This window comes from Vigna unguiculata, chromosome 4 (genome assembly GCF_037176805.1).
Source record: "Vigna unguiculata cultivar grain cowpea cultivar isolate G323 ecotype 2 chromosome 4, ASM3717680v1, whole genome shotgun sequence".
In the NCBI taxonomy this organism is placed as follows: domain Eukaryota; kingdom Viridiplantae; phylum Streptophyta; class Magnoliopsida; order Fabales; family Fabaceae; genus Vigna; species Vigna unguiculata.
In genome coordinates, this window is record NC_140795.1 from 38052380 (window position 1) to 38078885 (window position 26506).

Below are 26506 nucleotides of genomic sequence, written 5' to 3' on the forward strand. Positions count from 1 at the left end.
TTACTTATTAAAAAAATTGGGACAAAATTGAATTTAATACACATAAGTAGGTACTAAATTGAAACAAAAAGACATATATAGGGACTAAATCGAAATCAACACAATGACATATGATAGTGACACTGACACGTGACATTGCAATGCCACGTGACACTGATAGTGCCACGTGTCACACACAGGGACCTGACACATGGCATTTTTTTTATTATTTGTTTTTCAAAAAATTTAAAAAATTTAAAAAAATTTAAAAATTTAAAAAATTTAAAAAATTTAAAAAAATTTAAAAAAATTATAAAAAAAAAACACACAGACTGACACGTGGCACGTTGACTAACAACATTAGTCAACTCCGTCTGAAAGGGACCTAATTGAAGCACTTTTTTAAAAGTTGGGATGCAATTGACACTTTTTTAAGAGCGGGTACCAGATTGACACACCTGTACCAAAGTGGGTATCATCTGAGTAATTAAACCTATTTAATAATATTAAACCATATAGAAAAGTTTTAAGAATTATGCTTCAATAATAACAATATCTAAAGCAAATAATCTTAGCTTCCATGGTAGATCATGAAACAATAGTTGTTTAGAAAATTTTCATGATATTGCACCTCCACCCAAAGAAAAACATAATACTAGTAGTTGATTTTGTGTCACATGAATCAAAACCCAATTTGCACTAATATATTCACTAGTGGTTGTTAATCGGATATTTATGCCAGGGAAATATGATTCTTTGGCTGGTGCCTAGATGTCACTCCCAATGTCAATAGTTTGGAGGGTTTACAACAATTGGATCCCATTCATAGTAGTTTAACGATAGTTCCTAATCTTTTGACGTCTAAGGAGGTTTGTTTTGTAGCGAAATTGGAAATAGCTTCTAAATGGGCTAATATGTTTTATGAGAGGATGAAGATTCTAATACTAAAGAGGATGATGAGTCGATTCAAGATACAAGAAAGCCTCAGGTGAGCAAATGAAAGTTTAAACTAAATTCTCAAAAGTAAAAGCTTTTAAAAATTAAAGGTCTTTTTTTTTGGAACGTGTGAGGATTAACTAATGATAAATTTTTTAATATACCGAAGAATATGTCTCTTTCCAATTCAAAGCATGAAATGATTTTCCCGAAGGAAATATGGAATTTTTTTAATAATAGTTTTTTTTTTCTATATCTCTCATGTAATTTTATCATAGGTTTGATATGGTTCATATGATTTTTTTTTCTATTTTTTAATAAAATCTTTAAAAAAATTTTAAATACTTTATATAAAAAAAAAATTTAATAAAAAATTCAATATAAAAGATTAAAATTTTTGATTATTTTTTGTATTCCATGATATGTATGTAACTATAATAGAAATAATGACTATATCATCCATTCATGACAAAATCAAATAGTAAACATTTAATTAAAAAATATAAAAATTTCATATATTCAATGTATCAAAGTTTTTTAATAAAACTTTAATTAAAAATATTTAAATTTATAAGAATTTAAAACTTAATCAAATAATAAATGTAAATCGAATTTTGAATTCTTCATCAGTAAAAAAAAGTGAAAAAATAAAAAAATAAAACAGCTGATCAAACGATTTGGATATCATATCACACTATTTTTCTTTTCACAGAAAAATGATGAAATTGTATGATACTTCGATTTGTATGGATGATAAACACGATAAATACCAAGAGAACACAAGGACCACAAGAACAAGAGAGACTTTAAGTAGAAAAAGAAAAGAAACTTGAGGTCACCAAAATCCCAAAACCGCACATATCAACACCATAACACATTGACACTACCGAACATCAAACCAAATTTGCATGCAGAATTCTTCAGTCTCCACTCCAACCACCATACCAAACGGCTCGAACTCTGAAACTGTGAATACAAACAAACAATCCAACGAGAGAAAACATGCTACTCTATCCCGTGCTTTCTCTTTCTCCCTTTCCCTCTCTCATTTCTAATCGTTCGCTCCGGTTTCGTCCTCGTCGGAGGCAATTCGCTCCCCGTCGCGCCGTTCAGTGCGCTGCCGCGGCCTCCGGCGGCGACGAGTTCACAGCGAAGTCGGGGTACCTGTTCGAGCTGAGCACGACAGAGGCGGATTCGCTGGCGGAGTACCGGATTCCAAAAATCGCGGCCGTTTATGGGCGGAAGCCTCTGCTTGTGGCTCGCAGGTTGGTCCAGACCGGGCTCGCGTTCGGGAAGTGGTTTGGTCTGCGTTACATCGACACCCTCTTGGACCGCTCCGAGTCAATGTTTCAGGTTTCGTAACGCTCTTTTTATTGTGCTTGTGAATTCAAGTTCGGAGGTGGTGGTTTCGTTTTTCTTTTTAATTGGAGTAATGAATTTTATACAATTTTACTGGAAATGGTGTGTTGTTATAGTTATGAAGTAGGACTTTGTATGAACTGGTTTGTGTTGCTGGAATTGAGCATTTTTTATCGTTGTTGTAGTGGAGGTATTTTTTGAAACCTATGTTATAAGACTATGTCTGGAGAAACTTTTTCATTTGCAGGTATAGAGATAAAAACTTAAAATGAATTGAACTTCTCTCGTAATAAGTTATAGTAGAGCTTTTATAAAGTTTATGGTAAAAATTTATTTCGTTGTATCTTCTTATTTTTTTTTCTTGTAAGTGTTTACAAAGAAGTATATTCAAATAAGGCCTAACTGAAGATTCTTGAGATATTTTATTTGTGATTTGTATTGGAAAGAATACTTTTATTTATTTATTTGTTCTTTTGTTTTGCAGGTTAGAGCTGCAGAGCTAAGGAAAATATTGGTAGAGCTTGGACCGGTATGTAATGCTGGTTATTTTTTTAGTGGGGTTGAACTTTTTTTCTTTAACTTGCCATTTTTTTCTTTGATCTTTGGCATTTTTGGATCGAGTAATAGCGTAATGGCAAGGGTCATTGGTGCTACTGACCTATTCATTCTTCCAGATTGATAAATTTTGTGACAGCAGTTGTGAATTTGTTTCCTGTCTGTTTTATGATTTTTGTCAAGGATTTTTTATCCTCAGCTTTTTGGGTCAACAAATTGTTCCTTACCATAATTTCCCACATCCCTTTTTCCCCTCACTGTCCCAACTTTTATCTTTATCTTTCTTCGGAATCTTATTTTTTTCTCTTGTAACTTGTTCAATAGTCGGACTGAATGAATCAAATCTTTCAATTCCTAGATATTGTTCCTCTAAACTAGGAGGTCTTTCTGATATTGTCATTTGAACTGTGTTTACTTAAATCTGATATAGTTGAACTTTTTTTTTATCCTAGAGCTATCTGTTGTGTGTCCTTTTAAAATGCCAGGGAATCTACATAAGTTCCCTTCATCTCCTACTCCATCCTCTTCGGTATGGACTATTTTCCCTATTCTAGGTTGGTATAGGGGGAATATAGACTTTAAAGACTAAAGTGAGTCTTGAATATTACTAATGACACAATGGATGAATACTATATTGATGCATAAGATGAATACTAATTTAGTTTTGTGTTGGTTTTTGATAAATCAGCATGACCATAAGCCAAAATATCTTATGTCTTAATTGCTATTTTATATTACTTTCTTGCAGGCATATATCAAAATTGCCCAGGCTATATCATCTCGTGCTGTAAGTTTTTTTTTTTTTTTTTATCTGGCACATTAAAACTTATGCCCATGTTCTTTTTATTTTTTCTTATCTCTGTGATCCTTCTTCTAACTCTTTCCTGTTATTATATTTCAATTGCCACCTAAAAGAAGACTATAGGTGAAGGAATTTAATGAAAACTGTGTTTTACTTGTTGGCGATAAAGCTTTACACTTCCATCCTTATTATGCTGTTTAAAACTATTAAAACTATACACAGCATAAGCAGCAGTCAAGATTCATATTAATTTTTATCACTGATGAAGACTACATGCAATGTAACATCATTAAGGATGTTTTTTGTCTTCTTTCATTGGGTATATTTCAGTTCCTTTAGGACACACATAAGGGGAATGTGAAAATAAAATAGAATTAAGCGAAAGTTAATGAAACATTTAGAATGCTGTTTTTCTAAGTTTTTGTAGTTCAAACCTTCTCCATCTTGAATCAAGATCGTAAACACAAATACCTAAAAATATTGCATATGATGATCTGATCTTGTGTTAGATGTGGTTGATTTACAGGTTTGTGAATTGAACAGGTGTTATATTCTGTCAATTATTTGAATATTGTATTCCAAATTTGTTTACAAATTAAGATTTAGTATTTAAATATGCAGTTTCTAGTTTGTACATATGGTGGGAATTATGTTGAAATGTAATTTTATGCTCATTTTCTGTTAATATCACGCACTTTAATATACAGTCACTATAATTAAGACATGCAATTTGAAAGAAGTTTTCCTTGTAGGATTTGATACCACCATCATACCTAGATGAACTCTCATTGCTACAAGATCGAATAAGTCCATTTTCCTCTGAAGTTGCATTTAGTATGATAGAACAAGAACTTGGTTTATCTTTGGTAGAACTTTTCTCTGAGATTTCACCTGAGCCTGTAGCTGCGGCATCCCTTGGGCAGGTTCATTTAGTTGCCCATTTTGGCAATTATTTTTTCTAACGATTGCAGATATTTTGAGAGAATGTGTATGCATTTCTTAATTTTAGATTTTGTTCTCTTAAACTTGGAATATCTGTCTCTGAAGCATAGGTTTATCAAGCTAGACTTCGCAAAACAGGGCAGGTTGTTGCTGTTAAAGTCCAAAGACCTGGAGTTCAAGCAGCAATTTCCCTTGACATATTAATCCTGCGTTTTATGGCTGGATTGGTTCGGAGAGCTGGCAAATTTAATACAGATCTTCAGGTGAAGTTGTAGTATATGACTAAGTTTAATTTATGGAATGTAAGAATTTTGATTGTATTAACACCAAAATGGTTATACTGATGCCTCGTAACTTCAAGATCAGTTGATATGGAGTTATTTATTTTTCTGTGAACTCAGTTTTGGGGGGGGGGTGAGGCATAGTACATATTGCCTGTATTGTATCCTTCAATCTTGTATCTATCTGCATGTGTATGTTATATTTTGAAGTTCTATATTGCATTGGTTTATTAAGCATGGATTCCTATTTATGCAGGCAGTTGTTGATGAGTGGGCATCAAGTCTTTTCCGGGTATGCACTGTTTTCTTGTATTTTCACCATAATGATGTTCTAGATAGAGTATGTGTGATTGCATTTGATAGAGAACTAAAGAAGAATATGAATGAGGGCTGGAAAGTGTAAAGAGGAAAGGACTTTCTAGATCAAGGAAGTATGTTTCGTTGCTAATCATGCTTCCTTAATCTAGGAAGTCCTTTCTTCTTTAGCCTTACCAAGCCTCTATTATTCTCTTCTTAGGTCTCTATCAGTATATTACACAATAATATGAAATTGTTTTCACTATTTCTTATACAAACTTGTTGAAACAGAAAGGAACCTGAAAACTGAGTGATTTTTGTAACTAAAATTGAAAATAGAAGATAAAAATATAAAACATTTTCTCAAACCAAATGGCCCTTAATATATATGAAGCTTTTATCTCTAAGTCGTGATTGTAATTGAATTTAAAATCCAAGTCAACATTGTTTCTATAAGGTTTCTTAGTAGAAGAAACCAAAGAAACGTAATGGGGCTGGAGAATACACTAAAAATACCTCATGTTATTGATTGTATTCAATTGATTACACAAAATATTATCCAGGGACTCAGCTTCCCCTCACACAGGATAGAAAAGATCCTGTCCAAACTCCTAACGAACATCCAAAAACTCTCTTCACAACAGACCCGTCCAACTATATAAAGGCTTCCACTGCAAAACCTTTCCCTAACTCACCAACTCCCCTAATAACCTATTTCTTTTATAGGTTTCCTCCTAACATATACATTTATTATCCTATCATTACGCGCCACTGCTGGAACAACCTTGTCCTCAAGGTTGAAATTTGGGAATTGACCCTTCATAGTTTTCACATCCTCCCAAGTTGCTGCCTCCGATCCACCTTCATGCCACTGAACTAAGACTTGCTGCACGGGTTCACCCTTCTCCTGTAGGGTCCTTCTATCCAGCACTTTGGTTGGGATACATCTGCTCCTACCTGTTCATCTTCTGCCATGATTATAATTCACACATTCTTCTCTAGGCACCTGTGGCCTAGATTGTGGGCCCCCCCCTCCACAATGGAAACACCTCCCTTCTTCCCTTCTCTTGATGTATTCTGGGTAGGGCAGGTTAGGAACTCCTTTATTCCTCATAGCCACCGAATTGCTTCCGATCTTGGAACCAAAAGATGCTCCTCCCCCTTCTTTCCTTGTTGTGCTGACGTTGCTGGTAGACTATTGTGAATTTCCAGCTCCTTTGAAAGTTTCTGTGTGCATAACTGTCCCTGTTCCTCCTTGATACCGAAAACTAAAATTGTTATTTCGGAAAATGCGGCCTCCCCCTGATTTTGATTCTTTCATAGAGTCCTGCACATCCCTAGCAATCTCCATAGCTCTAATCAGGTGCTTGGGATTGTGTGGCCTAATCTGATTTCGAATCCCACTCTGCAAAGAAATAACCCAACAACTACTCCTCTTACACGTGAGGAATTTGTGACACAACAAACCTTCTATTCAGGGATGTGATTAATTCTTCGCGAGAGGGGTTCTTGGTCTTCTGTTTCCAAAACCTGAACCAACGACTGACCCTTTCTTCCATGCTAATGAAAGCTAGATGTAACTTTTCCTTTGTTGCAATTCCCTAGATCTCAAAAAACTTTTCCGCCCTTGCTATGGAAGAAAATAAAGAATTATTTTATTGATTACAATCACACTAATTACATTCTCATCACCTTTATATGTAACAATTAAACCCTTTAAAACAAGGAAATAAAAATATGCTAAAATAAATAGGAAAACTCTAAAGATGTTTTCTTTTAATCACTACGAAGATATTGATGATATTTTTATCCTAATAATAATCCTCTATTTACAACATATTCTAATAAATCTAGTTGTAATAAGATATTCATATAATTTTAAAGATCCTAATTGAATTAGGAAACAAAATAAAAATATAAAAGAAAAATAAATCCTAAGAGATCATCTAATTACTTTAAAATATTCTTTAGATAATATCTTTGATATTTCTAATATTGATCAATATTTTGTAAGGAAAAATGATATGAACCTATTATTTTCATATATAATGTTTCAAAAATAAAACTCTTAGAAATTCAAATTGAATACAGGTAAATCACCTTGAATGCAGGAGATGGACTACAATAACGAAGCAAGCAATGGTATCAAGTTCAGGTAAGTGCATGTGAATGAGACTTTTGAAAAAGATTACTTGTGGTCTCAGTTTGTGTTATTAGAGATAATAGTTGATTTTACTTTTTCAGTGTAATTCCCATTCTGTTACAATTACTTTGCTAACTCAGCAATGTTTCAGAATGATTGCTACAAAAGCTCGCTCTCTTGTATCCTATCTCTTAATTTTCTCTTCACTCTGACTCTGACTGTATTTCCTGAATTGTATTTTAATGTATGGTCTGAAAGCATGTGATTAAGGTCTGGTTCTTATCATAATTATAGAGCATATTCAACTCAAATTTGGTGTCAAAAGTTGAAACTCTTTTTTGTTTTTTCTATTTTATTCTCTTGATATATATTTCTGGTTTTGGAAGATAAAATGAACAAAAGCATTGCAGGAGTTTGGTTTTAGCATGACTACATAAGCTCTTAGAGTGTGGGTTTGGGCCTACCTGAACCCTTAAAAGCTAGCTCATAGGATAAGTGATGCGTCCACTTATATGCATTGTGTTGGCATTATCTATAGTCAATGTGAAACTTATGTTTTTCTTAATATACTCCCTTACACTCAACACTGTTGGGTTTGGTGCATAATAATATAATAAGTAAGCCAATAATAGATCTGATGCCATCTTAAAATGTGGATAATTCAACCCTAAAAGCTAGTTCATAGGATTAGGGTTACCCCCACTTATATACACTAACTTAGCACTATTTCTAGTCAGCACGAGACTTAGTTTTTCACAATGGAAGTCTTTCCTAGGGATGCAAATTTGATGTACCTCCTTTTTTATTTTTTATTTTATTTAGCCATTACTAATGGTTATTGATTGCTTATCTGTTATGTGTGAACAGGAATTTATATGGTTCCATAGAAGATGTGGTGGTTCCTTTAATGTATATGGAATACACAACTCGCAAGGTCCTAGTTATGGAGTGGATTGAGGTATTTTATGATTTGTTGTCTGTTTGCTGTATCTTGGCTAGAATAGTTCAGTATTTGTATAATAAGATACATAGTTAATTTTATTACCTATCTCTGTGAATGAGATGAGCAACTTTGCCATTAGGAAATATCTTAAATATCCTTTTGTGGTGATTTAGGCATGAACACTTGATACGTACCTAGAGAAATGGTTATATTGTCAACACCTTCCTAAATGATGTGATGTGCATTTAAAGTTTTGACATTTAGTTCTTGGATATATGCCTCAAGTGTCTCTCCCTTGAAAAGAAGTTAAGGCACGTGGGGCGATTTTGTCTTTACATATTCTCTTTTGTTGCCCACTGAAGTATTTTAGACCTTGGCTGATTTATTATCTTACTATAGTCTATGTATTGCAGGGGGAAAAGTTGTCTGAAGTGAAGGATCTTTACCTGATTGAGGTCATTTATGAAACTAGTATCAAATGCACATTATTCTATATTTTCTAACCTGTAAAATTCTTAGATTTTGCATCACCATGCTAATCATGTTTTATATTTCCTATTGATGATTAGGTAGGAGTTTATTGCTCATTCAATCAACTTCTTGAGTATGGGTTCTATCATGCAGATCCACACCCTGGAAATCTTCTTCGAACATATGATGGCAAATTAGCTTATTTGGGTAATTGAAGATTAAGTATTTAATATTTCAAGTCCTTTGGCTTTTTGGGTTATGATTAAACAAATTTGTCTTGTTTCAAAGATTTAATGATAGAAATAAGCCAAACTCTTGGAATCAATTAATCATTTCTTTTGATTTAATGGTGCATTCTTTCTCTTCTTCTGCACTAGATTTTGGTATGACAGGTGAATTCACACAAGAATTACGCGATGGATTCATGGAAGCTTGTTTACATCTTGTAAACCGTGATTTTGATGCACTGGCTAAGGACTTTGTCACTCTTGGGTATTTATATTATTTATGTTCCCTTGAAGTTATTAAAGTGACTATTCTTATGGAAGTAAGATATCAATGCTTGTAAATTTTATCAGGCTTCTTCCACCAACTGCAGACAAAGAAGCTGTTACAAAGGCTTTGACAGGTTTTTCTTTGTTGTGTTTAGTTGAATTTTAGATAGTTGTGACTATGCTGTAGGCAATGTTCCAATTTTGTAGAGATTATAATTGTTAATTTTATCACTTGCATTTGTTCTTGATAGGGGTCTTCCAAAATGCTGTTGCCAAAGGAGTTCGTAATATCAGCTTTGGAGACCTTTTAGGAAACTTAGGAACCACCATGTAAGCTCTTTGTTAATGGTTGATGCATTAGATATATAATTGTTGAATCTACCATATTCATATTCATATGAAAGGTCTGTATATTGCTGATTTCAATATTCTAACAAATATAATCTAGATTGTAAAGTTGTCTATATAAGGGATATTTATGGCCAATACTTATTTCAAATTGCAAACTATGGTTTAAACAACTTTTTAACTCAAATCCAACAGGCTATACTGATGCAATGTACTAAATTATAAATATAAATAAATATTTTGAATTCAGAAAACCATAATTTATGACTGTAGGAGAACATAAGAGATAATAAACTCTCTAATTTTATTGTTTCGATCTATACTTTTAGCTGTTAGGTGTCACTAGAAAGAATTAATATAAAAGAAAGAAGATTTTGATTCAATTGGTTCATTTGAAAGGTGTCACTAGAAAGAATTAATATAAAAGAAAGAAGATTTTGATTCAATTGGTTCATTTGAAACAGGACATTAGTCTCTATATATAGAGAACTCTAATCCTAAAGTAATAATTACAAGGAGATCTCTCGAATCTTATATTAGCTTCTAGTAATACATTTAATATTCTACCAACTTCTAGTAATGCATTTAATATCCTACTTACAACACTCTCCCTCAAACTAGTGAATGGATATCTATCATTCCCAGCTTGCATGTGAGATCATGAAATGATTCAGTAGGAAGACCTTTTGTAAACAAATCTGCTAGTTGAAGCCCAAATGGGACATAGGAAGTAGGGATAAGACCACTATCCAGTTTCTCTTTAATAAAGTGTCAGTCTATCTTTGTGTTTGGTGCTTTCATACTGAACTGGATTCTGAACAATGCTAATAGCTGGCTTATCACAATCAAGGATCATAGGTTCTTCACATGCCACTTTAAGATCATTTAGAATAATTTTCAGTCATAACAATTCACACATCCCTTGTGTCATAGCTCGGAATTGAGTCTCTGCACTAGACCTTGCAACAACATTTTTTTTTTGTTTCTTCTCCAACTTACCAAATTTCCACCCAAGAACGTGCAATATCATGTGGTAGATTTCCTATCTGTGACAGGCCCTGTATAATCTGCATCACTATACACTTGCATTTTTTAATTTTTAATTTCTCTTGAACAATAATCCCCTTCCTGGACTTAGTCTTCAAATATTGAAGGATTTTGTTTACAACTTGTAAATGTCTCTCCTTTGGTTCATGCATGAATTGACTGACAACGCTCACAACATATGCTATATCCGGTCTAGTGTGAGCTAACTGAATGAGCTTCCCAACAACTCTTTGATATTAGCCTTTATTCACGTAAGAACTGCCTCCATCACTCCCAATTTTATGGTTTTGTTCTATAGGAACTCTAATGGTCTTGCAATCAATCATACTTGTTTCTTTGAGACTTGTTTCTTTGAGGAGATCAAGAACATACTTTTTTTGGGGGATAAAGATGCCTTTCTTTGAGTAAGCTACTTCTATCCCGAGGAAGTACTTTAACTTTTCTAGATCTTTCATTTTAAATTGAGCAGTAAGTTTTTCTTGCTATCTTCTGTAACAATCATATCATCTTCCTTAATTAAGAGTATACCTTCTGAGGAATGCTTGATGAACAAGGTTCTATCGATATCGCATAGGGATCATAACATGAATGAGTTGACCAAACCGAGCACGAGGTGACTGCTTGAGTCCATACAAGGCTTTCTTCAACCTACATACTTTATTCCCTTCTTCAATAGGCCTAAAACATGGGGGAATTTTCATATAGACTTCTTCCTCTAATTGTCCATGCAAGAAAGCATTTTTCACATGAAATTGTTGTAATTCCCAACCAAAGTAAGCAGCCAATAAGAGAATGATTATAACTGTATTCATCTTTGCCACTGGAGCAAATGTTGAAGATGTTGTTTTAGTTAAGGAATTTTGGAAGAATATAATAACTTGTTTGAAAGGTGCATTGCCTTTAATTGAAGTGCTTCAATTGGTTGATTCGGATCAAAAGCCAGCCATGGGATTCATTTATGAAGCAATGGACCGAAGAAAGGAGAAGATTCAAAAGGCTTTAAATGTTGTCAAAAAAAGGTATTAGTCATCTAACTATCTATATTTGTTTGTTAGTGGAAAACAAAAAACCAACTCAATGTAATGTATTTTGGTTAGTTATTTGCCTTTGTGGAACATCATTGATGAAAGGTGGGACAAACAACTCCATAGGCCCTTGCATGCTGCAAATTGTTTTCTTAACCCTCAAATGCATTATTGTCTTGAGTTTAAAGCAGATTTGGAAGTGAAATGAGGTTTGATGGAATGTATAACTAAGATGGTAGAGGATGAGGATGAACAAACTCTGATTGATGTTCAAATTGATGACTTCAAAAAATCAGCAAAATGTTTTGGTTGTCCCTTGGCTACTAGGTCAATTAATTTAAAGACTCTAGCAGATTGGTAGGAGTCTTATGGCGATGAGTATCCCAAACTCCAAAAATTTGTCATTTATGTATTGAGTTTGACATGTAGCTCTTCTGGATGTCAACGCAATTGGAGTTCCTTTGAGATGGTAAATTAATGTTAGGATATATCTCTATAATAAATTACTAGTCTAGTGCTTGCTTGCGTATCATATTTGTCTTTGCATTTGTTTAGGTCCATACAAAGAAAAGAAATATGCTAATGCAAAGCACAATGAATGATGTTGGTTTTGTTATGGCCAATTCAAAATTAGCAAAGAAGAAACAAACAAGAAAATCAGCTCAGATTAGCATTGATGATTGTTTATCTGATGAAGAGTGAATTATGGAAGATGAGCATGAGCAGAATGAAGTATTGGATTTGGATGAAAACTTGATTCCATTTGAAGTTGAGGAGGATGAAACTTTACATAGTCAAGACTTAGATATGGCTGATTTGAATGGTGAAGGAGATGGAAATGATGGAGTTGAAGGTCTATCTGAAGATTATGAATTTAACTCACAAGATTATTTGGTTTAGATGAATTATTATTTTGTTACTCCTATATAGCTAGGATATTGTGTTTGCACTTAATGATGTACTCTTTTATTTCATATATTATGAAGTTTAGTTATGAAGTTTGAGTGACAATGAATTTTGTAGGATCTTGCGATCTTTGTTACGATCTTCCGATTTACGATTTATGTTCTCCTTTCCCATCTTGAGTAGGATCTCAATTTTGAATACCATGCTTACCAGTCATAGCTAGAGAGCTAGTACCAAAAGGTGACTTACCGATAGACTGCACAAGAGATTTCAAATGTTCAATTTCAACACATGATGGAGCATGTATCTCTGAAGTTAGAAGCTCAACATTGTTTAGTGGAACTACCATGCTTAAGTAAATAATATGATTCCTAAGCCCCCTCTTAATTAAACAAGAACAATAAGACAAAAGAATTCCAGATGTGGCAACGACGATGACAGCGACAACAAATCCGACGAGGGTTTGGCAACAACTTGGGCGAAGGTCCAATGAAGATTCGGCGAAGGTCTGACAATAACTCCGGTGGACAGTAGGGTGGATAAAACCACAAGTTGGGTGCACTTCAGGCAATCCCAATATTTAAAGGAAATGGTGCACTTAGGCAACCCTAAAAGAAACCATAACTAAGACAGGAAAGAAGACATGTGGAAGCAAGGCTCCCAAGATCGGGAGTTCTGATACCAACTAGAAAGAATTAATATAAAAGAAAGAAGATTTTTATTCAATTGGTTCATTTGAAATAGTACACTATATATAGAGAACTCTAATCCTAAAGTAATAATTACAAGGAGATCTCTAGAATCTTCTATTAGCTTATAGTAATACATTTAATATTCTACCAACTTCTAATAATGCATTTAGTATCCTACTTACAACATTGTCCTTTCAGTGCGGTGGTTATAAATTATAATTGGCAATTATAACCGTTACAGCTGTCACCTCATGCCGCAATAACTTCTCCTTTCCCTATACTACTTATACATTCTCTGTATATTAAATAGTGTAAATTTTGCTCCTTGCTGCTTTTTTGTCTTCCCGATGTTGGTTGTCTAGTCTATATTTGACTTTGACAAACTGTCTTTTCTTTTTTCTTTTTTCTTCCAGGTATAAATTCAAATTTAGAATACCTTCATACTTCTCGCTTGTCATTAGGAGGTAGTTCTTTCCACAGGTTACTACAACCCAACCAATAATGTCCGTTCAAAATTCTGAACAATATTTTATGTCTTTAGCCTTGCTGTACTGGAAGGAATTGCAATCAGCTTTAACCCTGAGTACAAAGTTTTGGGTAGTACTTACCCTTGGATAGCCCGAAAAGTACTTACTGATGGCTCTCCTCAGCTTAAATCTTCTTTGGAGAATCTTCTTTACAAGGTAAGCATAAAAGAGTGAAGTCCAAGATTTCTCTGTGGTACCTCACCTGACATCTTGATGATCAATACTTTTGATTTTGATTCCCATTGACATATCTCTCTTCTACTTGCCGTAATTAGTGTTGGAATATTTTCTAAACATTTTTCACATAATTTTGATTATTATCATTTTTCCAGGATGGAGTTTTTAGAATAGACCGTCTAGAGTCTTTGCTGATAGAGGTAAAATTATCTTTTAAATTTCTTTACTTTTTTATTACTATTTTTGGTATGAAGGCATACTTTTATTATTAGTAACGTCTAGAGTCAGTCTAATAAACCTGTTTAAAAACTATATGGGTCATTGATTAACCAAAATGAGCCTATTTAAAAAATATATAAATTATACGTTTAATTTGTGATCTTGGAGCTGGATTTTCATCCATTCACTGGTCTGTTTAAACAAGGTACTTGATTGTTATCATTAGATTTTTCGTTAAATCTTCTCAGGTGTCGTGCTAGTTGTTAGTTGTTGCTTAGTATTTAAGAATTAAAAAGAGTATATGTTGAAACTTTCTTATCAACTTTGTCATTTATTTCCAATTTAATATTATATAATGTTGGTTCAGGCATTTAATTAACAATGTACTGTGGGAATGTTTGGTCCAATTTTAGAATCATCCTACTGAGTTAAATCAAGCTATATTACGGAGATATTAGTATCACTGAATGCTTCAAGGCACCCTGTGCATTTTTGGCAAGATATTCCTTCTTAGTAAATCTCGTTTCTTGATGAATTTTATTTGTTCAAAACATCCTGATAGAGTTTCATGACAGTCTCTCCGTGCCAAAACAGAAAAGGTCATAGTAAAACAAGCTGCAGGCACTGATTCGAGAGTGGTTATGAAGGAAATTCTTTCTTTTACGCTGGCAGAAAAGGTGCTTATTATTCATTATGGATTAACGTTATATTATTTGCCACCTCTAACTTTTCCCCTCTAAATTAGATCTTGTGAAAATCTTTGCAGGGTGAATTTGTGAGGGAAATAATTGTTCAAGAATTTGCTAAAGTAAGTCCCTTCCTAGTTTTTTATTAGCACTAAATAGCAGTGAGGTATATGAAACAACATTGTTGGAGTCCAAAAATTTATTGATTAATTATTTTATAGGGTATTTAATCATTACTGTTAGCATTTTCCTATTTGATTGCCAACTCCTGCATTTCGTTATTATTTAAAGATATACGACATATTGTATAACATGACGGTGTCACTGAGCTCACCCGTGACAATTGTGTGTTGATTTTCTATTGTAGTATTTGTATGAGGCTTTGGTTTTTAACCATGCCAAATAGGTGATCTCACCTAGAAGGATAAAACTTTGTTGTTATTGTAAGGTGTTGTTAGTAGGACATTAAGTGTACTACTAGAAGTTGATAGAAGTTGTTAGAAGGTTCTAGAGGTCTCTTTGTAATCATTATTTTAGGATTAGAATTCTATATATATATATATAGAGAGGCTGATGTATTATTTCGAATCGATCAATTGATTAAGAATAATTTTTTCTTTCAAGTTGGTATCAAAGCTTCTGATCTTGGGATTCCTGCATTTTCATTTTTTCTTTACCGTCTACGGATATTATTAGGGTTGCCTGAAATACACCCATTTCCTTTAATTATTGGAGTTGTATGAAGTGTACCCAACTTGTGGTTCTGCCACTACTTCCCACCATCAGCTGCCATCTGCTAGAGCTGCACTGTTGTCGGACCATCACCAGAGTTGCTGCTGCCAAAAATTTTTTCGGAGCCGTTGCCATAGCTTTTGTATGGGCTGTCACCAGAGCTTTTGTTGGAGATGTCGCAGCTGCCTCACTGCCACTCTTGCAACTGCTACTGTCACCACTACTATCATCGGAGCTTTTTATCTTACTGTTCTGTTTCATTTAGGACGGGCCCTGTTATTTATTTTATCATAACAACTGCATTAAGCAACAGATATTCTAACTTCAAAATTAAGACTACTTCATCCTCTCTAATTGAAGAAGGAATACATGCATTATGTGTTGAAATTGAACATCTAAAAGCTCTCATGGAGTCTATCAATAAGCTGCCTTTTGGTAGTTGCTCTCTAACCATGACTAGTAAGAACTCCAATTCCTATTTTAATGTTTCTAATAATTTATGTAAGGATTCTAGGGTTTTAGACTTTGGTGCGGTAGAGCATATGACACCTTATTCATCTCTTTTAACATTATATGTTTCTGTTAGGTTTCATTGATTAAAGAAACCAATCTGCCGCACGAAACACTCACCGAGAACACATACACCAGGAAAAAAGACTGAAATACTTCTTTTATTGGCTATAGAAACAGTTCGTGAACATACACTGGCAAGGGATAATGCTTCCCTTTCCACAGGACTCTAAGGATCCTGTTCCTAATTCTCGAATTCCAAAAAACCCACCCTTTACACAGCCACAGACCCACTCTAGCCTCCCACCAAGAACGACTATCACACCTCAACCTCAACTGTCTGACCAAACAACTACCCCTAACTAACTATTTGTTCTCTTCCTTCTTCCATAGACATTTAGTTTCCTAACAGTTTCTCTTTTAACATTATATGTTTCTCGTTGATGGTAATCTCATTATTGTTGCCAATGGGACTCATCCCAATAATTGGACATGGAAATGTTTCTCTTTTGCCATTCTTCATTCTTAAAGATGCCTTTTATATTCCAAATCTTCATAATAATCTTATTTCCATTAAAAAACTTCCCATGCCCTTTATTGTTCAATAACTTTCTTTCCCTCTCAATGTGTTTTTTGAATCCTACCATGGGGAGGACGGTTGGAATTGTTAAGGAACACGGATGGTTGTATTGCTTTAACAACTTAGGGATTAAGGATAGTATTAGTAGTCAAACGGGTACCCCTTGTTTCCAATCTTGCACTACTTTTGAGTCTTCTGAAATTTGTTTTCTTCACCGTCATCTAGAACATCCATCCTTTTTTGTTCTAAAGTCTATGTTTCCTTCCTTATTTTCCAAAGAGTCTATTTAGTCATTTAAATGTGATGTAAGTCAATTTGCAAAGCACTATCAGGCCACATATCTACTAGTAATATGCAGAGTATTCATCCTTTTTTATTTAGTTCATTATAACATTTGGGGGACTACATCAAACTCTTATGTATGGTGCTAAATGGTTTGTCACTTTTATTGATGGTGTGCCTATGTTACATGGATTTTCCTAATGAAAGAAAAATTTGAAGTTTTTTTTACCTGGTCAAATTCTAACACAATTTTGAAAGTGAATTAAACATGTGTTGTGATAATTGGTGGAAATATGTAAGTTATGATATGTCTAAATTCCTTACCGAGAATGATGTTGATAGGTTACTTTGATTAAAGAAACCGAACTGCAGAACTAAACACTCACAAACAACACACACAACACCAGATAAGACTGAAACCCCTCTTTTATTTGTTCTTCAACACACCTCCAATATAAACACTCTCAAGGGATAATGTTTCCCTTCTCACAGGACACTAATGATCCTGTTAGTATTAACTCAAAATCCAAAACTCCTTACATCGCAACAAAATGACATTGCTAAAACAAAAAATAGGCATCTTCTTGAGGTGACAAACACTTTTTTTTTTCAAATGTATTTCCCTAAATCTTATTGGGATGAGACTATTCTCACTGTTACATATCTTATTAACAGTTACCCCATCAAGTCCTAGATGGTTTGAGTCCCATCGAGTTCATATCTTCTTTGTTTCCGTTTGTACCATTCTCTCTAATCTTTATAGTTGGGTGTTTGTATGTGTTTTGTTTGTCTATATTCATAGTCGGTTTAATGGAAGGTTAGAACCTAGAACTATTAAATGTTTATTCATTAGTTATGCGTCAAATAAAAAGGGATATCATTTTACCATCCTCCAAATCGGAAGTGTTTTACCTCCATGGATGTCACTTATGATGAAACTAAATATTTTTCCATGCATCCTTAGCTTTAAAGGGAGATTCGAAGTTGAGTCTTTTGACTCTCTAGAGTCATCTTTTGTCCCTTTCATATAGGAACCGCCTCATACTTACTCTTGGTACTCATGATACTTCTCTTGGCACATCTCCTATGGATGTCTTTGAAGCTACTCCTAGCAAGGTTATATATGTTTCCTAGTCAGGGTTAGCTCCCAAAATTTATTATTTCTAAAGTTGTTCCTAACAAGAGCATTTACGTTCCCAAGCCAAGGTCAATTCCAAAAATTAGTCGTCCTGAGAGTTCTCTTTGTGTACAATATTAAAGGAGACAAAAACAACCTAACCCAATCCAAGAACAAATCCAATTGTTTGAGCCAAGGGTAAGTGTTGCTACTTTTGACACTCTGACCTTTGGAAAATTCTTGGAATATTAATTGTGAACATGGTCTTGATGAATTGCCCATTGAGTTGGAGAAGAGGAACTCCTTGTAGAAAGTATCCTATTTCTCATTTTGTGACAACTAAAAATCTTTCTATGCAGCACCAAACTTTCCTCTCATTGCAATTAGAGTCCTTACTTCAATTCAAGAAGCATTGAAGAATGAGAATTGGGTTCAAGCCATGAATGAAGAGATGAGTCCCTTGAAAAGAGTCATACATGAGAAATTATTGACAGACCACTAGATAAAAATGCAATAGGATTCAAATGGATTTATAATGTAAAGTATAAATGTGATGGCACATTAGGATGCTACAAAGCAAGGTCAGTTTCTAAAGGATATACTTAGGCTTATGATGTTGATTATAAGGAGATATTTGTTCTATAGTGGCAAAGATGGAGACTGTTAGAATCTGGTAGGTTTGGCATTGTGTATAGTAGAAGAAATAAAAAAGGCAGCTAGGACAATTATGTTTTATAACTGTAACAGACATTATAAATAGTCTGTTTTAGGTGTGTGAATATCCTAGTTTTTGGTGGGAAAAGGTTGTGGAGAGTGAGACCTCTCGAAATACCTCAGCTGTAATTGTGTTCTTGTCTATTTCCCTACTACATTGGTAAGGCAATAGACCTTGTATGACTCAAGCACTCACCCCGTGCTTGGTTTGGTAGACTCACTTAAGTTATAACATTCATGGGCTATCAACAAAGCCAAGGTGACCATACCTCATTCATCAAACATTCCCCAGAAGGCAAACTTACTCTACTCTTGGTATTTGTTGATGATATAGCATGAATGAGATAATGAACATGAGAAATAAATATTGGAAGAAAAATTTGATGTTTAGTTTGAAATGAAGGACCTAAGAAAATTAAAGTACTTCATTGTATTTTGTTGCTTTACTATCAGTTTATCCGTATGTTGTCTAGATTCTTGGAAAGAAACAATAATAATGGTTTAATACCATCTGATCATGTTTTTATCCATTTTTCAAGTTAGCAAAATCTTGAATTTTTGTTTTCATGCATTTTAGGTAAAAAGACATGCAGGTGATTGGTTTACTCTTTTTGACATCATTAGATTCTTTATTCATTATTTCTGTTTTTCACCCTTACTGCAAGTTTTCTAATTTGCTTTTAAACGCATATTCAGGGTTTAGATGCACTTGGGCTAGCAACCTTGGAGACAGCTGCTGCCAGAGTTCCCTTCAGTGGTTTCTTTTATTCCCCTGTATTGACTGATGAAGATGTAACCAACTTGAGAACCTTCCAACGCCTTATGCTATTGCTATTGGGAGCTAGAAGAAAAGAAGAGTTCAATACAGTAAGATTTTTATTTTATTTGAAGAGAATTATATCTATGGAATGGATTTAATAATCGTGTGCATTTAGGTTAGAGGGCCACTTGACATTTTACCTGAAGTTTTAAACCTAGGAAGCAAGGACCTCAGTATTTCTCATGTCAAAACCCTTTGGGCTTCATACCACATTATATCATATCAAATCTAGAAACTAATTATCATAAACAAAAAGTGTGTAAAAAAAAAATACAATAACCAAGCCATCTTTTGCTTCTATTCCAAAATCTATTTCAAACTAAAATCTTATAAAAATGCTGTTCTTTTACTACTGACTGCCTTTTAAAGACAATGAATAGTAGACTTATTGTCCTTGTTCATTATGGATTTTAGGAAGTTTTTCATTTTATCCTTATTATAATTTTATTATTTATTATAGGTGTATATCTTGCTATTAAAATTAGGATTATGTATTTAAAAACAATCGTACAACTACAGGGATTTGTTTCCTTAGAATTAGCTCTTTATATTTCCTAAAATAAATAACAGGTTCATGTAGCTATAGGTCCAATGGCCTCATTATTGAAAAACAAGTGCTACAATATTAAAGTTGAGTATTGGATTGAGTGTTTCCTAGTAAGCCATAAACTTATAATTAATAGTTGGGACATAACTTTTCTACCTAAGAGCATAATAGTTCAAGTGCCACTTCTTGACCAATGTGGTTTCCGCCATTGGACAATGATTTCACATGCAACAAAGAGTAGTTAGTAATATGGTTTTATAATTATTATTAACTACAGCAAAACAACAAAATTGGATAGCTAAATTGTTGAGATATCAGTTCGAAGTGGTTTATAAACCGGGCCCCGATAATAAAGCTGTTGATGCTTTGTCAAGGGTATTTGAAGATAGTAAATTAAGAAATATTATTTCTTTTCCAAGATGGTTGCAAGGATAGCAAGTACAAGTGGAGCAACAATCAGATCCGTTCCTTAAAAGAGTGGTGGAAAACATTCAACAAGATGTTAATCCTAAGCATGGGTTCAGCTAGCAGCAGGGCATATTGTTGCATAAGGGACGATTAGTTTTGTCAGCATCGTCTCCCTTGATTCCACACATCTTAGAAGAATTTCATGCATCCCCTACAGGGGGACATTCGGGTTTTCTGCGAACATATAAGCGGGTTGTTGGGAATCTATATTGGGTTGGCATGAAAAAAAGGGTGCAAGAATTTGTTAAGCAATGTGATATATGTCAAAGGCAAAGGTATGCAGCAACATCTCCAGTTGGGCTCTTACAACCATTACCCATTCCTGATTGAGTTTAGGGGGATATTTCGCTTGACTTTATAACGAGGTTGCCCAAATCGAAGGGATTATCGAAGGGATTTGATGTTGTGTTTGTGGTAGTAGACCGATTGTCAAAAGTATGGGCACTTTATACCTCTCAAGCATCCATATAGGACAAGACAAGTGGTAGAAATATTTGCTAAGGAAATTGTGAAGCTCCATGGAATACCCAATTCAATTGTAAGTGATCAAGACCCCTTGTTTATGAGCTTACTTTGGCAAGGGTTGTTTTGTATACAAGGCATTGTGCTAAAGATGAGCTCATCTTATCATCCCGAGACGGACAATCAAACAGAAGTGGTGAATAGATGTTTAGACTTACTTGCAGTGTTTTGTTTTGGAACAACCTAAATATTGGGTGGATTGGATACCATGGGCTGAATTATGGTACAATACCAGTTTCCATGTGACTACGGGAAAAACACCCTTTGAAGTGGTATATGGGAGAGCACCTCCTCCGTTGGTTCGCTTTACAAAAGGAGAAACAAATGTAGAGTCTGTGGCAGCAACATTAGTTGATTGTGATGAAGCTCTGCGACAATTGAAATATCATTTACAGCGTGCTCAACAGCAGATGAAGAAGTATGCAGATAGGAAATGCAAATAGTTGGTGTTTGAGGTAGGAGAATGGGTAATTGTAAAATTGCGACCACATAGGCAACAAACGGTGGCACGACGCATTAATCCAAAGTTGGCAGCTCGTTATTATGGACCATTTTCTATTCTGGCCAAGGTGGGAGCTGTTTCATACAAGTTGTGGACCATTAATGAATCCAACCATTTTTAGGTCAAGTTTTCTCGCCTTAAAAATATTTATGATCCCTGAATCTAAAATATAACACTTTTCTTTTGGTTTTGCATCAATACCGCACCGATTCCTGCTCTTTAAGCATCACATTCAATCTCGAATGGTTGAGTAAAGTCTGGGAGAACTAAAACAGGAGCTTGAGTCATGACCTTTTTTAATTCTTCAAATGCTGTTAATGCCGCTGAGTCCCATTTAAACCCATCCTTCTTAGTTAGTTCTGTCAAAGGCTTGGCAATCCTTCCATACCCCACAATAAATTTTCGATAATATCCCGTTAACCCAAAAAACCCCTCACTCCCTTCACATTGCGAGGAATAGGCCATTCTACTACACTTCGAATTTTTTCAAGGTCAATCACCCCTCCCTGTTCTGAGATAACATGGCCTAAATATTCCACTTGTCTACTTCCAAACACACTTATTTTGATTCACCACAAAAGCTTGCTACTGTAGTAGTTGCAACACTAGAGATAAATTTTCTAAGTGGTCTTGTCACCTCCGACTGTACACTAGAATATCGTCAAAGAATACTAAGACAAACTTCCTTAGATAGGGCTTGAAAACTTGATTCATTATTGATTGAAAAGTGGCTGGGGCATTAGTTAACTCGAAGGGCATTACCAAGTACTCGTAATGGCCCTCATGAGTGCGAAAAGTTGTCTTGTGCACATCTTCCTCCCTCATTCTAATTTGGTGATACCTAGACTTCAAGTCTAATTTTGAAAAGCAAGCAGCCCCATGCAACTCATCTAGTAGCTCTTCCACCATAAGAATTGGGTATTTAGCTTGACCCCCCTTAGGCCACACTTTCGTTTGAGAACCCTTTGGATTGGGCTCTAACACTTGGACCCACTCCTACACCCATCTTATTTGGGCTATAACCCGATCCGGTACCAATCCTATCCAGGCTATTCGAACCCCATTCCCGATTTCCTCTTCCCATGCGTCCTCTGACTCCTCTGCCACTCTGTTCTCCATATAACTCCATTTCCACGTTCCTCGCAATCTGCATAGCCTCTAAGCGGTTGATAGGATTGAAAGTGCGAACACGTCTTTGAGTCTCCGGTCAAAGACCACTGATGAAATATCCCAAATATTGTTCCTCTGACAGACGTGATACCTAGGACGAAATGAATTCAAACTCCGACAGGTATTCCTTTATACTTCCTGTTTAATTCAAGTCCTTAAGCTCCCCATAGGGATTGTCACTTCAACCACCTTCGTATCTCCCAATTAGCTCCCGTTTAACTTCGTCCAGGTCAACCCCTCACGAGAGTCGTGGAGGAGATTGAACCAATGGATAGTGCCCCCCTCCATGCTCAACTTAGCCAATTGCACCTTCATTTCCTCCTTCGACCCTTGAACCTCGAAATATATCTCTACGCGTGTAAGCCATCCCACTGGGTCAGTTCCATCGAATAAAGGCAATTCTACCTTCTTCGTTGTCATCCTATCCTTCGGTGACGCTTCCATTTCTGGAGACTTGAAACCTGCCCTTCACTACGTGCAGTATGCAATCTGGACAATTCCTCCAACATGGACTAACAAAACTCTACCAATGATTCGGGGGCATGGAAAAAAGGGTAACTCCGCTAGTTCTCCTCGCAGAGATCCGGGAGGTCGGACCAATGACAGGTCTATGACAGCAAAATCAATTCAAAACAGAACAGAAAATGATAGTGTATGGAAACTATATTATTGAATATGTGAAAATGAGCAAACCAAGTGTAAGACAGTAAACCTTCCATATTTTGGGCCTTCCACTAACACAGTCTTCTTCACTATCTTTTTCCTGCTGTATCAGTCCCTCTTCAAGTGTTCTATCGGTAGCCAAATTCTGGGTAGTATACTGTTTAATGGGCATGGTTATCCTCATGATAATGGTTTCCGTAGACCTATGTGTTAAGCTATCTTCAAAGAGACATGATGCTTTTCTATTTTCATTTTACATGCACTCGGGAAGTCGTAAAGGCAAACTTATTACCCTATACCAAGGATAGTAATGCCCTGTTTCGTCCCTCTTAATGCCGAACATATTTTCAGAATTGATGTTTTCTTGTTGGTTTGTAAATTGCAATATGAGGATCTGTTTTGGTTTTTACTTGTATTGTTATACATGACTATTTAAGTCAATCTTTCAGCAATAAATATATTAAACATGGAATAATAAATGGATAATCATTTTACTGTGCTGTTTTTTATCTTGTAAATATCTTTTGTACTGTTTTTGAATGACATGTAGGGAAGCAGACAGGCGAGTCATGACAAGAATCAAATACTGTATATGGAGGAGCTTTCTTCAGTTTTAAATCAAGTTGAATCGGTTCAAGACGTTCTTCCTGTTCTTTCTATCATTCTTGAGGTAAATCGAACCATTACCATTTTATTTAAGAATTGTAGCCACTTCCCATTTCTTCATTAGCTGGAGCAAGTCACAGCTCAAGCAATTTTTCTCCTTGACCCATTTGTTTTAGTTTCTTTTTCATCAAAATCACTTCGTTTAAAAAAAAATTCACTTTTTTTTTTCTAGTTTTTTGTGTTGGAGTTATTCAAAACAACGGGAAACAGAAAAGAAACATAAATCTGGTTATAATCAAAAGTAATTTCACAACTTCTCAAAATCTTTTATTGTGAGCAAACATGAATCAATTTCTACTTTTTTAAAATCTTTAAAATATAATCATTAGATTATTTATATTATAATTACTTCTATTTAATCTTAAGCTCAGTGTCCCTTTCTTCAATATACATATATAACTGCCGAAGCATGACTGTCTATGTCGTTACCAGCTCCCACCAGAATCCCAGCAGCAATTGCTTCAATTGCCAGCCAACTTGGTTAGACAGTTAATATCCCGTGCTGCTGCAAGAACTGTCAGGAGGGTGTTTTTGTAACGTGGATTCACAGAAGCAGGCCAACCTAAAATCTTTGTGTTCTTTTAATCAAGACCGGAGAGCATTGAAAAAGTAAATAGGGCTCTTCATGACGAGGTCACAATCTCCTTGGCATTCTTCTTCTGTTCACAAATAAATACTTATTAAACTGAGATTAGTCATTTCAAACACCATCATCTCTTTCTTGAATATCTTCATATGGCTCGAGTTGTTTTCTTGAATAATCAAAGTGTTTTTGAGGCAATAAATCTCTATATTTGAATTCTCTTGATGCTCTTCATGTTGTCTTTGGAAAAGGTATTTTGTTTTGCTTGCATAATTGGTTTTGTAATTTTTTAAAGTTATTTCTCTTTTCTTCTTTTCTCATTTTCTCAACCAAACAAGGTGTAAGCCGTCACATATCGTTACTTCTCTTTATCGGTCCAAGTTTTATTTTGAAAATAATATTTTAACCCACATTTTTTGACTCACTTTTAATTCACCACTCTCATTATCCTTAGATCATCTATTTTAATTTTTTGTAGTGATGTGATGTAATGATCTAAAGGTGATAAGAATTGTGAGTTAAAAGTGAATCAAAAAGTAGATTAAAATATCATTATTCTTTACCATATCTGAACTTTGTTAGGTGAGATCTAGGTTTCTCATCAACTATTTCTCCCTTCATTAAATATCGATGCCATGAGTTCCTCTTGTTGTCCAACCCTATCCATTGAAGCTCACTTATAGGCCACCATCATCCATTGAGGAGAAGAAAATACTTGGCCCTACTTCTCTGGATTTTTCTTCCTGCACCTCCATCACTACTAACTGCACCTCCATATTAAGAGAAAATGATTAAAATACCCTCTCACTACGCCATGCCACCGCTGCTACTGCTGTTATTTTTGGCACTGTACCAACACTGCTGCACCTCTGTTACTCAACCTAGAAGCTTTTTGTATGCAAAAATGTTTTTTGAATTGTATAATTCAAAACATTTTCTTCGAATCAATCTACGACACAACACAGATAAGAGTGGTGGTATTAACAACACAACACACGGAGAACAATGATAAGGGAGTGGCAACGGCAAGAGACAGTTTGGTCTTGTAACCATCCCATAAGTGCACATAAAAAAGCTATAGACTGTAGAAAGAAATGGCCATGTTGTCACGCAGGTATTTTGCATGGGCATGCCTAAGACTGTGGCAGCTTCTTCTTGCCATAAATTCCTTCATGCACCTCAAATATGTAATTTGGAATGTAAATTTGGTTTCAAAATGTACAATCTAGAATTGATTTTTTTTTATTGTGTATTTTTGAATATTCTGAAATACAATATTTTATATTTTGAAAAATATAATCCGGAATATAAAAATTATATTGTATAATTCAAAATGTAATTGTATTTTGGATTATACAACCGAAATATATTTTCTATTTTGTATTTTCGAATGTGCAACTTAAAAATTAAAATATTATATTTCAGGAGGTGCAGAAAGAAATGGACTGTATTTCTTTTTTATGAGATTGGCATAGTGCATACGACCACGTGGTCATACAAAGTTCCAAGTTCTTCAAAATCTTTGGTTTCCTATTTACAATACTACCTTTTAATGGAAAAGTTATTATTTTACTTTATTCTTTTGAGTTTCACTTTGTTATATTATTCTCCAATCCTTTATTAATTTAAAATTTTCAATTGTATATAGTTTTTCTTTTACTGATATAGTTTACCACTGTCCAAAAATTCAGCTCAAACTTAATCAATTAAATTAAAAAATAAGTAGAATTTGATTAAACTTTATTTTCATTAAGAAAATTTTGGACGAATACTTAGGGTGTGTTTGTTCTGCAAATTAAGA

General features: G+C 34.6%; 1 protein-coding gene across 2 annotated transcripts; it reads left to right on the top strand.

Annotated features, from left to right (window-relative positions):
* The first annotated feature begins 1717 nt into the window (after positions 1 to 1717).
* Positions 1718 to 24924, top strand: LOC114182092 (Protein kinase superfamily protein). 2 transcript variants are annotated; one of them, XM_028068849.2, is made up of 21 exons: positions 1725 to 2268; positions 2759 to 2803; positions 3578 to 3616; positions 4384 to 4554; positions 4684 to 4836; positions 5111 to 5146; positions 7263 to 7306; positions 8162 to 8252; positions 8651 to 8692; positions 8807 to 8915; positions 9086 to 9200; positions 9287 to 9336; positions 9454 to 9532; positions 13634 to 13684; positions 13762 to 13903; positions 14080 to 14124; positions 14719 to 14820; positions 14910 to 14951; positions 19461 to 19631; positions 24007 to 24126; positions 24555 to 24924. In XM_028068849.2, the coding sequence occupies exons 1-21, from the start codon at positions 1918 to 1920 to the stop codon at positions 24657 to 24659; spliced, it is 2103 nt and encodes a 700-aa protein (XP_027924650.1). In that variant the 5' UTR covers positions 1725 to 1917; the 3' UTR covers positions 24660 to 24924. The 2 variants fall into 2 exon arrangements, with proteins under 2 accessions (XP_085528296.1, XP_027924650.1); XM_085672170.1 differs by lacking the exons at positions 24007 to 24126; positions 24555 to 24924 and adding an exon at positions 18410 to 18499 and having other exon boundaries at positions 1718 to 2268; positions 19459 to 19555.
* Positions 24925 to 26506: the final 1582 nt, after the last annotated feature.